This window comes from Fundulus heteroclitus, chromosome 20, assembly GCF_011125445.2.
Source record: "Fundulus heteroclitus isolate FHET01 chromosome 20, MU-UCD_Fhet_4.1, whole genome shotgun sequence".
NCBI classification, from domain to species: Eukaryota; Metazoa; Chordata; class Actinopteri; order Cyprinodontiformes; family Fundulidae; genus Fundulus; species Fundulus heteroclitus.
This window is the reverse complement of record NC_046380.1, coordinates 8,501,437-8,517,458: the sequence shown is the minus strand read 5'-3', so window position 1 is coordinate 8,517,458 and position 16,022 is coordinate 8,501,437. Positions and strand designations below refer to the sequence as shown.

The 16,022-nt window shown below is 38.3% G+C and overlaps 2 protein-coding genes and 1 long non-coding RNA gene across 5 annotated transcripts in view; 2 read left to right on the top strand and 1 right to left on the bottom strand.

Moving 5' to 3' along the window:
- Positions 1 to 16,022, bottom strand: part of si:dkey-238f9.1 (chemokine-like protein TAFA-2) — a 171,549-nt gene that overhangs the window by 125,067 nt on the left and 30,460 nt on the right. The gene's annotated exons all lie outside the window — the stretch shown is intronic.
- On the top strand, positions 7,479 to 10,041 carry LOC118567201. Of its 2 annotated transcripts, XR_004933541.1 has the most exons (4): positions 7,479 to 8,281; positions 8,763 to 8,878; positions 9,654 to 9,816; positions 9,982 to 10,041. It is a non-coding gene; the product is annotated as an uncharacterized LOC118567201 (long non-coding RNA). The 2 variants fall into 2 exon arrangements; XR_004933540.1 differs by lacking the exon at positions 7,479 to 8,281 and having other exon boundaries at positions 8,394 to 8,878.
- Positions 10,051 to 16,022, top strand: part of LOC118567200 — a 21,071-nt gene continuing 15,099 nt past the window's right edge. The window contains exons 1-6 of the mRNA XM_036151675.1: positions 10,051 to 10,174; positions 10,591 to 10,680; positions 12,892 to 12,981; positions 13,660 to 13,749; positions 14,423 to 14,449; positions 15,952 to 15,988. Coding sequence (XP_036007568.1) covers positions 10,055 to 10,174; positions 10,591 to 10,680; positions 12,892 to 12,981; positions 13,660 to 13,749; positions 14,423 to 14,449; positions 15,952 to 15,988 — 454 coding nt within the window. The 5' untranslated portion in view covers positions 10,051 to 10,054. The remainder of the gene's footprint in view (positions 10,175 to 10,590; positions 10,681 to 12,891; positions 12,982 to 13,659; positions 13,750 to 14,422; positions 14,450 to 15,951; positions 15,989 to 16,022) is intronic.

Genomic DNA, 16,022 nt, shown 5'->3' with positions numbered 1-16,022 from the left:
AATGAAAAATCTTTCTTTGTATTTCAAAAAAATCTATTTTAATGCCTTTTTAACATTTCCTTTTTGGTTATTTATTACCTTTGCATATATATTGGAACCATTGGCATGATTGCATATTGATTATTAACTTTCTCAGTGTTACGTTTATCACATAAAACTTTTAAATTATTGGTCAAAACGGGTAAGAACTAAAACCAGTTCAATACACAACACTGATGTTTTTTTTTTTTTTAGCTATTGTCACTCTGAGGTAATTGTTTATTCTTGCAAAAGAGTAAAAAATCTTTACATTTATGACATGGTAGTAGCATATTACTGAAACTGCTATAATGTTAATCTGGATATGATGACCTCTCTTGGACTGCAAATTCCATGGCAGTGGTGAGGACGGCCCAGCAGCATCTCCACATCCTGAGAGTGCAAAACCGTAAAGCTTTACCTGCCTTTGCTATAATTGATACTGGCTTATAAAAATCTATTTAAAATAAATAAACATGCGGCGGTTAGTCCAGCACAAGTTAAACCTGGTGGTCGGCCAGCCTTACATTACACTCTGGGAAACCCTTCTGTTTAGTTTTTTTTGTGACAATAGGTAATAATTCAATTCAATGTTATTTATATAGTTCCAATTCATGAAACATGTCACCTAAAGACACATTCCAAAGTTAAATTCAATCAGATTATACAGATTGGATCAGATTATACAGATTAGTCAAAAAATGTCCTATCTAAGGAAACCCAGTAGATTGCATCAAGTCTTGACAAGCAGCATTCACTCTTCCTAAAGGAGCGTACAGCCACAGGGACAGTCGTCTGCTTTGTCCATGGCTTTGCAGCAATCCCTCATACTAAGCAAGCATGAAGCGATAGTGGAAAGGAAGACCCCCCTTTAACAGGAAGGAAATAACACGTACAGAACCAGGCTCAGTGTGAACAGTCATCTGCCTCAATTGACTGGGAGTTAGAAAAGAGAGAGCAGACACAATAAGAGAGTCAAAAAATGCAGAGAAGCACACATTGATCCAGGAATCTTTTCCATGTTATATGGTAATCGCGGGTGGTTTGTCTTCCCTAGATGATGTCACACCTAACAGAACGCCAGATCAGGTGTACCTACTATGAAGGAAAAAAATTACAACAAAAAGTTAAAAGCTGAAATGACAACGAACAATGCAAATTTGAGATTAGTAGGAGAACTCAGCAGAGAGAAATAGACCCTAATGTTCTCCAGCAGCCTAAGCCTACAGCAGCATAACTATAGAGATAGCTCAGGGTAACTTAAGACACTTTGACTATAATCTTTGTCAAAAAGGATAGTTTTAAGCTTTGTCTTAAAGTAAACAGGGTGTGTGCCTTACCGACCAAAACTGGGAGTTGGTTCCACTGGAGAGGAGCCTGATAACTAAAAGATGTGCCTCCCCTTCTACTTTTAGAAACTCTAGGAACCACCAATAGACTAGCAGTCTATGAGAAAAGTGCTCTGTTAGGAACATATATGGTAATCAGAACTCAAATATATGATGGAGCTTGATTATTAAGTGCTTTGTACGTGAGAAGGAGAATTTTAAATTCTGTTCTTGATTCAACATGAAGCCAATGAAGGGAAGCTACAATTGGAGAAATATGATCTCTATTGTTGATTTTCATCAAAACTGTTGATGCAGCATTTTGGATCAGCTAAAGACTTTAAATTGCATTTTGTGGAATTCCTGATAGTGAAGAATTACAATAGTTCAGCCATGAAATAACAAATGCATGGACAGGTTTTTCAGCATCTCCCCTAGACAGAATATTTCTATTTTTGGCAATATTTCCGGGGGTAAAAAAAGGCAACCTCTGGAAACCTGTTTAATATAGGTTTTAAATAACATGTCTTGTTCAAAAATAACACCAACATCTTTTACTACATTACCAGAGGCCAATTTAATGCCATCCAGATTAAGAAGTTTATTTTTTAGGACTCTGGTCCAAAGATTACAACTCCTGTCTTGTCAGAATTTAAAAGCAGGTCATTTAAAGTCATCCCGGTTTTGTTGTCATCAAGGCATGCCTGTAGTTAAATTAATTGATTATATTGATCAGGATTTATGGATAAATATAGCTGAGTGTCATCAGCATAACAGTTGAGGGGAGTGGTGGTCTAGTGGTTAGAGGAATGAGCTTGGGTCCCAGATGTTCTGAGTTCAACTCCCACAGACTGCTACTCTGGGTTCCTGAGCAAAACCCTTAACTCCTGATTGCTCCTCAGGCGCCGCACAGTGGCAGCCCACTGCTCCCCGAGGGGATGGGATAAGATGCAGAAGTGAATTTCTCCATTGTGAGATCAATAAAGTTCAATAAGCTCATGCCGTCTGATAACTTTGCCAATTCAAAGCATATACAAAGTAAATAGAATTGGCTCAAGGACTAAACCCTGTGGTACTCCACAAATGACTCTAGAGTTTGAAAATGAACAAACAAGTCTTTCAAGGGGAATTTTGTGATCAACTGTATCAAACACAGCATTGAGATCTAACAGGACAGGTACAGACACAAGTCCATTATCTGAGGTCATGAGAATATCATTAGTGACCTTCACCAGAGCTGTATCAGTGAAACGCCAGAGGGAAATACAGGTCGAAGTTGAGACAGTTTCAGGTTCGGTACACAGATGAAATTACAGGAGAGAGTGTTCAGACGACAATATTTTAGTAGCTATAGGCTACATCCTTTTCCTGTTGTGTTTCTTCATTAAGTATTTTTAATTGCCCAAGAAAAATATGAATAAGTTGAGTAGTTCCATTACTGTGCTTGTTTGTTTTGTATTTTCCTTATTTTTTGTTATTTAATATGTGTTCTGACAAAATAAATATTATAATGTTCATAATTATTACTGTTATCGTTATTTGTAGCTGATGAGACCAGTTTAAGGCTTGCCATTTGTGCAGAGGGACAGAATAATGCCAGTCATAGAGTTGTAGTTTAACACACATCTCTGCAGCTTCTGTACTGTTACCCACCCATTACCCTATTGAGGCGGTGTCTTTCCCACGGCCAAAACTGAATAGATCAAAAACTGATCTAAAAGGAACAAATCAAAAATATCTAATAAAAATCAATAAGGCTAACTTTGAACCAAAAAATAAAACAATTAAATGTGGTCTATTAAATATAAGGTCTCTCCCCCAAAGACTTATTTTAGTTAATGAATTGATTTCTGATAATCAGATTGATTTATTTTGTCACACAAAACCTGGCTACAAGAGGACTACGTTAGTATAAATGAGTCAACTCCATCCAATTATTTAAATTTCCACATTCCCAGATCTATGGGAAGAGGGGAGGAGTAGCAACCATCTTTCAGTCTGATTTATTAATTAGTCCCAGGCCAATTACTAACTACAGTTCTTTTGAACATCTAACCCTCAGTTTCCCTCATCCAAACTGCAAAGCAATAAAACTTCTTCTTTTTGTTGCCTTGTATCGTCCACCAGGCCCTTACACTCAGTTTTACGATCAGTTGTCAGACTTCTTATCTGAGTTGGTGTTAAATACTGACTATTATGGTGGTTATTATGGTGGGTGATTTTAACATTTATGTTGACACTGAATGTGATAACCTCAGTGTAGCCTTTAAAACTATCTTAAGATTCAATTGGTTTTGCTCAAAATGTGTCTAAACCGACGCACTCTTGGCTTCATACTTTAGACCTCGTGCTGACATATGGGATTGATTGTGAAGAATTAACAGTATTTCATCACAACCCTGTTCTATCAGACCATTTTTAATAACCTTTGAGTTTAATCTAACTGAGTTCTCCACCCCCAAAAGAGGGTTCCATTATAGTAGATGTTTATCAGATAATGCTATATCTAACTTTACAGAGTCTGTCCCCCTTTTAATATCCTCAGTATTGCAGAAATGCCCTGCAGATGGCAGCAATGTTGTTTCTTCCCATTCACAAGTAGAAACCTTTGTTAACGGTGTGACTTCATCATTTTGTTCTGGATTAAACAATGTAGCTCCTTTGAAAAAGAAGGTGATTACTCACAGGAAGCTGGCTCCCTGGTTTAATTCAGAGCTGCGTTCCTTAAAGCACAATGTTAGGAAATTGGAGAGAAAATGGCGCTCTACACACCAAGAGGAATCTTACCTTATCTGGAAAGACAGATTAGGTAGGATTAGCTAAACTGCTCTAACCCTTCGCAGAGTTAGAGCAGCATATTTTTCATCATTAATTGATGAGAATAAAAATAATCCTAGATTTCTTTTCAGTACAGTTGCCAAACTTACTCAGAGTCACAGCTCTGTTTATCCATCCATTCCCATTCCAGTAATGACTTTATGGGATTTTTCATAAATAAAATTGACTCCATTAAAAATAACATAATTGGCATCCTTCCAAACATGACTACCTCGTCTTCAGTAAGTGAGGCAGTGTTGGAGGAATCTTTAGAACCTGCGCAGTGTTTGAACTGTTTAGAAGCAGTAGAGCTTTCTGAGCTATCTAAAATTTTAGCTTCATCTAAACCTTCTACTTGTATGTTGGACCCAATCCCAGCCAAGTTGTTTAAGGAGATATTCCCTTTGATCAGTGATGCAATTTTAGACATGATTAATCTAACCTTAGTAGATGGATATGTACCACAAGCTTTTAAAGTAGTTGTTATTAAACCTTTACTTAAGAAACCATCTCTTGATCAAGACGAGTTAGTAAATTACAGACCTATATCTAATCTTCTTTTCTTATCTAAAAGTCTTGAGAAAGTAGTTGCTAATCAACTTTATGAACATTTAAAATGGCTTCAGAGCTCATTATAGCACTGAAACGGCTCTGGTGAAGGTCACTAATCATATTCTCATGGCCTCAGATAATGGACTTGTGTCTGTACTTGTCCTGTTAGATCTCAGTGCTGCATTTGATACAGTTGATCACAATATTCTCATACAAAGACTTGAGCATACTGTAGGGATTAAGGAGAAACATTAGGCTGGTTTGAATCTTGTCTGTCGGAATGATTCCAGTTTGTTCATCTTAATAATAAATCTTCAAACTCTAGGGTCACTTGTGGAGTACCACAGAGTTCAGTCCTTGGACCAATTCTCTTTACTATATATATGCTTCCGATTGGCAAATTTATCAGACAACATGGGATTAATTTCCACTGTTATGCTGATGACACTAAGATATATTTATCCATAAATCCTGATGATTCCAATCATTTACTTCGACTGCTGTCATGTCTTGATGACACCAAAAGCTGGATGACTTTAAATTTTCTGCATTTCAATTCTGTCAAGACAGAAGTTGTAATCTTTGGACCAGAGTCCTCAAGAAATAAACTTCTTAATCAATCACTTAATCTGGATAGCATTAACTTGGCCTCTGGTAATAAAGTAAAAAATCTTGGTGTTATTTTGTTACCAAGACATGTTGTTTAAATCCCAATACCAGGTTTCCGAAGTTTCATTTTTTCACCTCTGGAATATTGCCAAATTATAAACATTCTGTCCAGGCGTGATGCTGAAAAACTAGTTCATGCATTTGTTACTTCAAGGCTGAACTATTGTAATTCTTTACTATTAGGAAGTCCACAAAATGCAGTTCAAAGTCTTTAGCTCTAGATTAGCTTTAGATCCAAAATACTGCAGCAAGAGTTGAAAATCAATTAAAGGGATCATATTTCTCCAATTTTAGCTTCCCTTCATTGGCTTCCTGTTAAAGGCATATTATGCAACATTTTTCAGTTAATTAATCTGTTCCATACCGTTTTGGATGATTAAATGAGTCATTTCAGGTCGAACAAAAGTTTTCTCGGCCGCCCTGGTGGACTGTAGGGGAAATACCGTACTTGCAATAGCGTACCGCGCACGTGACGTCACCGTCTCAAGAGCAACGCCCCTTTTGCCGCTTAGGTAGGACATACAGGTAGAGAACGCCCGTAGCAACCAGCTATTAGACGCGCAACAGAAACAGCGATTTGACCGACTTTACAGCCATTAAACTTTCCCAAGACGATGTCCCAGGCGCCCTCGGCTCGCACCCACAGGCTCAGAAGTCTCGTGTATCGCGAGAGTCGGTCTTGCTTTACGGCGAGAACTGCTACACGCCCCCAGTGAAAGGCATGCTCGTTGCTAGCGCAGTGGCGATATTTGTGCAGTTATCATGGCGGAACCAGCGAGAAAACAGCGAAAGCCCATGTCGGAGCAGGCAAGAAAGAGGAAAAGGGCTCTGGACAGAGAGAGGAGTCGTACACGGGTGAACATCGGGCAAGCTTTTTCCGAATGGTGAGAGCTAAAAGAAAAAGAAGGCTGCAAGGCTGACAAGGACCTCGTGTTTCTGCTCAAAACAACCGCGCCTGGCTTGACCGAGAAACCAGGAGAACAGCTGAGCATCTTTACGACAGTGCCCTTTTACTTTTGCCCTCTGGGGGAGCCTCGCTGGAAAATCAACCCTGGTTGCATTGTAAACCTTTAAATCAAGAATAGAATTTAAAATTCTCCTTCTAACGTATAAAGCCCTTAAAAATCAAACTCCATCATATATCAGAGATCTGATTACCCCGTATGTTCCTAACAGAGCACTTCGCTCTCAGACTGCAGGTCTGCTGGTGGTTCCTAGAGTCTCTAAAACCAGAATGGGAGGCAGATCCTTTAGCTATCAGGCTCCTCTCCTGTGGAACCAACTCCCAGTTTTGGTCCGTGAGGCAGATACTCTGTCCACTTTTAAGACTTATCTTAAAACTTTACTTTTTGACAAAGCTTATAGTTAAAGTTGCTCATGTTACCCTGAGCTACCTCTATAGTTATGCTGCTATAGGCTTAGGCTACTGGAGGACATCAAGGTCTATATTTCTCACTCTACTGAGTTCTACTGTTCTCCAGTCTTGCATTGCATTGCATTGAAATGACTGTTGTCATTTCTTTTTGTTCACTTTTTTTCTTCATACTAGGTACACCTGGTCTGGCGTTCTGTTAACTGTGACATTATCCAGGGAAAGAAATCACCTGCTATTACCATTTAATGTAGAACAGATTACTGGATCAATGTGAGCTTCTGTGCTTGTTTGTCTCTCTTGTTGTGTCTCTGCTCTGTCTTCTCTAACCCCCAGTTGGTCGAGGCAGATGACCGTTCATACTGAGCCCTGTACTGAGCCAACCTTCTGCTGGAGGTTTTTCCTTCCCGTTAATGGGGAGTTTTTCTTTCCACTGTCGCGTCCTGCTTGCTCAGTATGAGGGATTGCTGCAAAGCCATGGACAGTGCAGATGACTCTCCCTGTGGCGCTACGCTTCTTCAGGAGTGAATGCTGCTTGTCAAGACTTTGATGCAATTAATTGGTTCCCTTTATATAAGAATTTTTTGACCAATCTGTATAATCTGACCCAATCTGTATAATCTGATTGATTTTGATTTTGTAAAGTTCCTTGAGATGACATGTTTCATGAATTGGCGCTATATAAATAAAATTGAATTGAATTGAATTGAATAGGAGTTAGAAGGAGAAGGAAGAGGAGGAAGAGACATATGAGTAGTGATGGAGGAAGAGGAGGCTGATGATGATGAGGATGAGCTACCTTAAAAGCTGTGCCAGGTACAGGTGAAGGACATGGTGGTAATAGGTGTTTGCAATTAATTATGTTAATAAACCTCTTGAGATCAGCGGAATTCTTTTTGACATTGCATAGCTAATAGGCTTAAAAGGCTGATTAATTTAAGCTCTAGTTTGTGTTTCAGGACATGTGTATTTTTTGTTCCTTAATGTTTTCTTTGAATTTTGTGATAAGCTGCTTAGTAGACTTTTAAAAACTGAAATAGTTTGTATTTCTATCATTGAATTCACTATTTAATTGTTTTTTAATTGGTTTTTATACTACAAAGTATTCATGTTGAAATTATGATTCCAATTGTACTATTCATGCAACCAGATGAAAGGCCTCTCAAAACCAGTCTCCCAGCTGACCAGCTTAGTGTCACGCTGAAGCCAACGCAGAAGAAGAAGAAATCCTGGCTTTCAATTCTTTGTATTCCCGTTACTTTAGTAATATATACGTTTCAAAAACCTCTTTAGTTTATTAGTTACTCCCATCAGGTCAAACACGCAGTCCCTTTAAATTACTTCACAAACATACTCGAATCATTTGGATTTACAAACGCAGACACACCAGACGGGCGGAAGCACGTAGATTCTGTTTTTCTTGTCTCCACCCGGGGCTGCGCTGACTACCAAAAGAAGCACACCTTTGAAATGAGCTTACGAAGGACCAAGCAGTTGCTAAGCAGTTGCTTCACCACATGGAAGTGTAAGTCAATTCTGTCATATAAACCGTATAAACTGTATTTAAGTGTACCAATTTCTTTTAAGAATGTAATAAGTGGTAAAACTAGCTGAGCGGGTTTATTAAAATCGATGAAACTACTCTTTTATAAGCAAAACTGAGAGTTTAGATGAAGTTTTCCTTTTAACAAGATGGAGTCTTTGAAATTGACTCAATTATGTTTTATGCATGACTTTCTTGTTACCTAACGTACTATTTTATGTTTAGGTTGAAGCAGTTCCAATAATTACTGTATGGTAGTCTAAGAGATACATAAACTAAAACAGTTAATGAGGAAAATAATATTCAGAAAAGCATGCGTCTTACAAATATGGTGGAAGGAACCGGTGATAGACCTGGAAGGACTGACGCCATTTTGACTTTTATTGCATGTTAAAAATGTCGTAGACTTTGAACAGATTGGTATTGTTATAAAATGATTATAACAGTACTGTGTGTTTAACAGGATAATGACATCAATAAACCGTAGAATACCACCTAAACGCGATGCAGCTGAACATGCAGCAACGGCCAGTGACAAGACAGGAAGGTTGGAAGTGAAGTTCATCAATCATTATAAAGGTGGGTTTCTGTGCATAGAGTTATCTCAATTCAGAGATTTCCACAAATTATGACAAAAGTATTTTTGAAAATACTTTTGAAATTCTGTCTTGGGGGGGGGGGGGGGGCTTTTTCTCACGCTTTCCATACAAAATACAGCTTTATACAAGAGCAATTTTCTGTGTCTCTTGTTTATCCATCTTTCTGGCTATCTTTTTATGTTTTTGTCTCTATCAGGTATATTTAGTTATGGTTATATTTTGAGGATATCTGCCTTTCTTCCTTCCTACTTCTTGATTGAATGAAAATCTCCTTTAAATCTAGATCTTCAAGAGTTCATAATATTTTTCAGCATACCTTTTATTGAATATTAATTTCAATACATTTGGGATCTGTTTCTGATCCATTTATAGGGTCTATATAGCAACAAAAATGTGTTTTCCCAAAACAAAGCATCCATCTTATTTCAACAATGAACTCAGGAAGGTGAATTTTTGTTTCCAACAGACAGACTTTGGTGATTTGGGAGAATCAAAGAAAACAATATGTTTGTAAGACACCTGAAAATAACCATAGAGCCATGTACATAGGGAACATGCTGCATTGAGCTTAAGGCTTATAATAATTGAGTTTAAACTGATGTAATCATCCTTATATTTGTATAAGGCAAACATTCTCAGTATAACCTCAGGGGGGTTATGTGGTTGATGGAGCACCCCCTTTGTTGAATGTTAGAGGAAACACTGTCAGCAATGGTAGAGTTCTGATCTGAAATTTACAGTTTCTATATGTCTAGGACGAGGTGTGTTCGCCACGACTCCTTTTAAAAAAGGAGATTTTGTGGTGGAGTACAGAGGGGAGTTGATAAACTATGAAGAATCACAAAGGAGGAGGAGACTGTATCATAGTGCATGTGCTGTCTTCATGTTTGACTTCTTGTGGCAAGAAAGATGGTGGTGGTAAGTCCAGTGTTTATAATAATTCAATATAAGTTGGATCTTGTCAAAGCTTGTGGTGCTGCTTTTTGAAAGTTATCTTGTTGACAAAATAACCAAAAGATTATTATATAACATTTGTTTCTCTTTCTCCAACCCCATTCTCCCCACCCCACCTAATTTGGAAAGTATCGATGCATCCCGAGAAGATAACAGTCTTGGAAGATTAGTCAATGATGACCACAAGAATTCAAGCTGTACAATGAAAAAGATATTGGTGGATGGAAAGCCACATCTGTGCTTATTTGCAGTGAAAGACATAAATCCTGGAGAGGAAATAACTTACAACTATGGAGGGACTGACTGGCCATGGAGGGAGAAGGTTTGTCAAGGATCATTTTCTGTTTAAAAAATGAATAACTTACATTTATGATGGAAGTCTATAAATATATGTTAAATAAAGAATCTGTAGTGGAGCAAGAAGTGGTCTAACAGACAGTGCTCAAACGACTCACTAGTAATGAATAATGATGAACTAATTGCTCCTTTAAGAAAATTTTGTTAAACATTTTAGGTTGTAAGAATGTTTTAATTTCTTAAGGTCGTATTTTTTTTTTTTTTTTGAAAAACAAACAACAACAAAAAAGACCAAAGAAATCCGGTGTTCTTGGGTAAACACTAGTACAGGTCAAGGTGATGTAAAAATGAGAGACTATGTTGATGACAGATGAGATTGCCTCTATGTTAGTAAACCTGCACTTAAATATAGTATTAAGAGGCTATTTTCCTCTTCCACAGGCTAGCAAAGAATCATCTGTGACTGAGGCTGTCGAAGTTGAGCATGCTGGCTCATCAGATCAAGCTCCGTCCAAGTCCTCCAAGAAAAAGGTAATTTTTCCTGAGCGTCATTTCATCTGCCTTCCAGTTATCAGCCCTACTTGTGTTTTTCAGAGACATCTCAGTACTTTTACATTGGTAAAAAATGTCCTTCATTAAACAGGTTTCCTTCAGGAGACCTAGTAACACACACTAATCTGGTCAAATGTCATTGTGGGGACTATAGCAGCTGTAGTCTGTACACAGTTAATGGCTGGTTTGTGATAACACACATTTTTCTGGTTTACAGTACAAGTGAGGACCCCGTTTGAGGGTTTTTTAATCATCATTTATTCTGCCTTTATGGAACTATAGCGTTTGCTTCCACTTATCAGTAGCATGGTTCACACCTGGCTTATTATCTGATGTATGCACTGTATCAGGGACTGTTATACAAAGATGTTTAGAAGGCAATCCTGTGTTTTTTTATTGGGTAAACTTAGTAAAGGTCAATGTGGTGTAGAAATGAGAGGCTATGTAAATAACAGATCATTGGTAAACTGAACCTGCTTCATAGTTGAACATGACAGCAGCGATTAATCAACAATGCACCATGCTAGTCATCAGCTTTATTACTTTTGATTAGTCAATGGTTTTAGGTTGTCGCATAGTTGGTCATTTAGATTGCCTCTATGTTAGTAAACCTGCACTTAAATATAGTATTAAGAGGCTATTTTCCTCTTCCACAGGCTAGCAAAGAATCATCTGTGACTGAGGCTGTCGAAGTTGAGCATGCTGGCTCATCGGATCAAGCTCCGTCCAAGTCCTCCGAGAAAAAGGTAATTTTTCCTGAGCGTCATTTCATCTGCCTTCCAGTTATCAGTCCTACTTGTGTTTTTCAGAGACATCTCAGTACTTTTACATTGGTAAAAAATGTCCTTCATTGAACAGGTTTCCTTCAGGAGACCTAGTAACACACACTAATCTGGTCAAATGTCATTGTGGGGACTATAGCAGCTGTAGTCTGTACACAGTTAATGGCTGGTTTGTGATAACACACATTTTTCTGGTTTACAGTACAAGTGAGGACCCCGTTTGAGGGTTTTTTAATCATCATTTATTCTGCCTTTATGGAACTATAGCGTTTGCTTCCACTTATCAGTAGCATGGTTCACACCTGGCTTATTATCTGATGTATGCACTGTATCAGGGACTGTTATACAAAGATGTTTAGAAGGCAATCCTGTGTTTTTTTATTGGGTAAACTTAGTAAAGGTCAATGTGGTGTAGAAATGAGAGGCTATGTAAATAACAGATCATTGGTAAACTGAACCTGCTTCATAGTTGAACATGACAGCAGCGATTAATCAACAATGCACCATGCTAGTCATCAGCTTTATTACTTTTGATTAGTCAATGGTTTTAGGTTGTCGCATAGTTGGTCATTTAGATTGCCTCTATGTTAGTAAACCTGCACTTAAATATAGTATTAAGAGGCTATTTTCCTCTTCCACAGGCTAGCAAAGAATCATCTGTGACTGAGGCTGTCGAAGTTGAGCATGCTGGCTCATCGGATCAAGCTCCGTCCAAGTCCTCCAAGAAAAAGGTAATTTTTCCTGAGCGTCATTTCATCTGCCTTCCAGTTATCAGTCCTACTTGTGTTTTTCAGAGACATCTCAGTACTTTTACATTGGTAAAAAATGTCCTTCATTGAACAGGTTTCCTTCAGGAGACCTAGTAACACACACTAATCTGGTCAAATGTCATTGTGGGGACTATAGCAGCTGTAGTCTGTACACAGTTAATGGCTGGTTTGTGATAACACACATTTTTCTGGTTTACAGTACAAGTGAGGACCCCGTTTGAGGGTTTTTTAATCATCATTTATTCTGCCTTTATGGAACTATAGCGTTTGCTTCCACTTATCAGTAGCATGGTTCACACCTGGCTTATTATCTGATGTATGCACTGTATCAGGGACTGTTATACAAAGATGTTTAGAAGGCAATCCTGTGTTTTTTTATTGGGTAAACTTAGTAAAGGTCAATGTGGTGTAGAAATGAGAGGCTATGTAAATAACAGATCATTGGTAAACTGAACCTGCTTCATAGTTGAACATGACAGCAGCGATTAATCAACAATGCACCATGCTAGTCATCAGCTTTATCTCTTTTGATTAGTCAATGGTTTTAGGTTGTCGCATAGTTGGTCATTTAGATTGCCTCTATGTTAGTAAACCTGCAGTTAAATATAGTATTAAGAGGCTATTTTCCTCTTCCACAGGCTAGCAAAGAATCATCTGTGACTGAGGCTGTCGAAGTTGAGCATGCTGGCTCATCGGATCAAGCTCCGTCCAAGTCATCCAAGAAAAAGGTAATTTTTCCTGAGCGTCATTTCATCTGCCTTCCAGTTATCAGCCCTACTTGTGTTTTTCAGAGACATCTCCGTACTTTTACATTGGTAAAAAATGTCCTTCATTAAACAGGTTTCCTTCAGGAGACCTAGTAACACACACTAATCTGGTCAAATGTCATTGTGGGGACTATAGCAGCTGTAGTCTGTACACAGTTAATGGCTGGTTTGTGATAACACACATTTTTCTGGTTTACAGTACAAGTGAGGACCCCGTTTGAGGGTTTTTTAATCATCATTTATTCTGCCTTTATGGAACTATAGCGTTTGCTTCCACTTATCAGTAGCATGGTTCACACCTGGCTTATTATCTGATGTATGCACTGTATCAGGGACTGTTATACAAAGATGTTTAGAAGGCAATCCTGTGTTTTTTTTATTGGGTAAACTTAGTAAAGGTCAATGTGGTGTAGAAATGAGAGGCTATGTAAATAACAGATCATTGGTAAACTGAACCTGCTTCATAGTTGAACATGACAGCAGCGATTAATCAACAATGCACCAAGCTAGTCATCAGCTTTATCTCTTTTGATTAGTCAATGGTTTTAGGTTGTCGCATAGTTGGTCATTTAGATTGCCTCTATGTTAGTAAACCTGCACTTAAATATAGTATTAAGAGGCTATTTTCCTCTTCCACAGGCTAGCAAAGAATCATCTGTGACTGAGGCTGTCGAAGTTGAGCATGCTGGCTCATCAGATCAAGCTCCGTCCAAGTCCTCCAAGAAAAAGGTAATTTTTCCTGAGCGTCATTTCATCTGCCTTTCCAGTTATCAGCCCTACTTGTGTTTTTCAGAGACATCTCAGTACTTTTTACATTGGTAAAAAATGTCCTTCATTGAACAGGTTTCCTTCAGGAGTCCTAGTAACACACACTAATCTGGTCAAATGTCATTGTGGGGACTATAGCAGCTGTAGTCTGTACACAGTTAATGGCTGGTTTGTGATAACACACATTTTTCTGGTTTACAGTACAAGTGAGGACCCCGTTTGAGGGTTTTTTAATCATCATTTATTCTGCCTTTATGGAACTATAGCGTTTGCTTCCACTTATCAGTAGCATGGTTTCACACCTGGTATTATCTGATGTATGCACTGTATCAGGGACTGTTATACAAAGATGTTTAGAAGGCAATCCTGTGTTTTTTTATTGGGTAAACTTAGTAAAGGTCAATGTGGTGTAGAAATGAGAGGCTATGTAAATAAAAGATCATTGGTAAACTGAACCTGCTTCATAGTTGAACATGACAGCAGCGATTAATCAACAATGCACCAAGCTAGTCATCAGTATCTCTTTTGATTAGTCAATGGTTTTAGGTTGTCGCATAGTTGGTCATTTAGATTGCCTCTATGTTAGTAAACCTGCACTTAAATATAGTATTAAGAGGCTATTTTCTCTCCACAGGCTAGCAAAGAATCATCTGTGACTGAGGCTGTCGAAGTTGAGCATGCTGGCTCATCGGATCAAGCTCCGTCCAAGTCCTCCGAGAAAAAGGTAATTTTTCCTGAGGTCATTTCATCTGCCTTCCAGTTATCAGTCCTACTTGTGTTTTTCAGAGACATCTCAGTACTTTACATTGGTAAAAAATGTCCTTCATTAAACAGGTTTCCTTCAGGAGACTAGTAACACACACTAATCTGGTCAAATGTCATTGTGGGGACTATAGCAGCTGTAGTCTGTACACAGTTAATGGCTGGTTTGTGATAACACACATTTTTCTGGTTTACAGTACAAGTGAGGACCCGTTTGAGGGTTTTTTAATCATCATTTATTCTGCCTTTATGGAACTATAGCGTTGCTTCCACTTATCAGTAGCATGGTTCACACCTGGCTTATTATCTGATGTATGCACTGTATCAGGGACTGTTATACAAAGATGTTTAGAAGGCAATCCTGTGTTTTTTTATTGGGTAAACTTAGTAAAGGTCAATGTGGTGTAGAAATGAGAGGCTATGTAAATAACAGATCATTGGTAAACTGAACCTGCTTCATAGTTGAACATGACAGCAGCGATTAATCAACAATGCACCATGCTAGTCATCAGCTTTATACTTTTGATTAGTCAATGGTTTAGGTTGTCGCATAGTGGTCATTAGATTGCCTCTATGTTAGTAAACCTGCACTTAAATATAGTATTAAGAGGCTATTTTCCCTTCCACAGGCTAGCAAAGAATCATCTGTGACTGAGGCTGTCGAAGTTGAGCATGCTGGCTCATCGGATCAAGCTCCGTCCAAGTCCTCCAAGAAAAAGGTAATTTTTCCTGAGCGTCATTTCATCTGCCTTCCAGTTTCAGTCCTACTTGTGTTTTTCAGAACATCTCAGTACTTTTACATTGGTAAAAAATGTCCTTCATGAAAAGGTTTCTTCAGGAGACCTAGTAACACACAATAATCTGGTCAAATGTCATGGTGGGGACTATAGCAGCTGTAGTCTGTACAAGTTAATGGCTGGTTTGTGAAACAACATTTTGGTTTACAGTACAAGTGAGGACCCCGTTTGAGGGTTTTTTAATCATCATTTATTCTGCCTTTATGGAACTATAGCGTTGCTTCCACTTATCAGTAGCATGGTTCACACCTGGCTTATTATCTGATGTATGCACTGTATCAGGGACTGTTATACAAAGATGTTTAGAAGGCAATCCTGTGTTTTTTTATGGGTAAATAGTAAGGTCATGTGGTGTAGAAATGAGAGGCTATGTAAATAACAGATCCATTGGTAAACTGAACCTGCTTCATAGTGAAATGACAGCAGCGATTAATCAACAATGCACCATGCTAGTCATCAGCTTTATCTTTTGATAGTCAATGGTTTTAGGTGTGTCGCATAGTTGGTCATTTAGATGGCCTCTATGTAGTTAAACCTGCACTTAAATATAGTATTAAGAGGCTATTTTCCTCTTCACGGCTAGCAAAGAATCATCTGGACTGAGGCTGTCGAAGTTGAGCATGCTGGCTCATCGGATCAAGATCCGTCCAAGTCATCCAAGAAAAGGTAATTTTC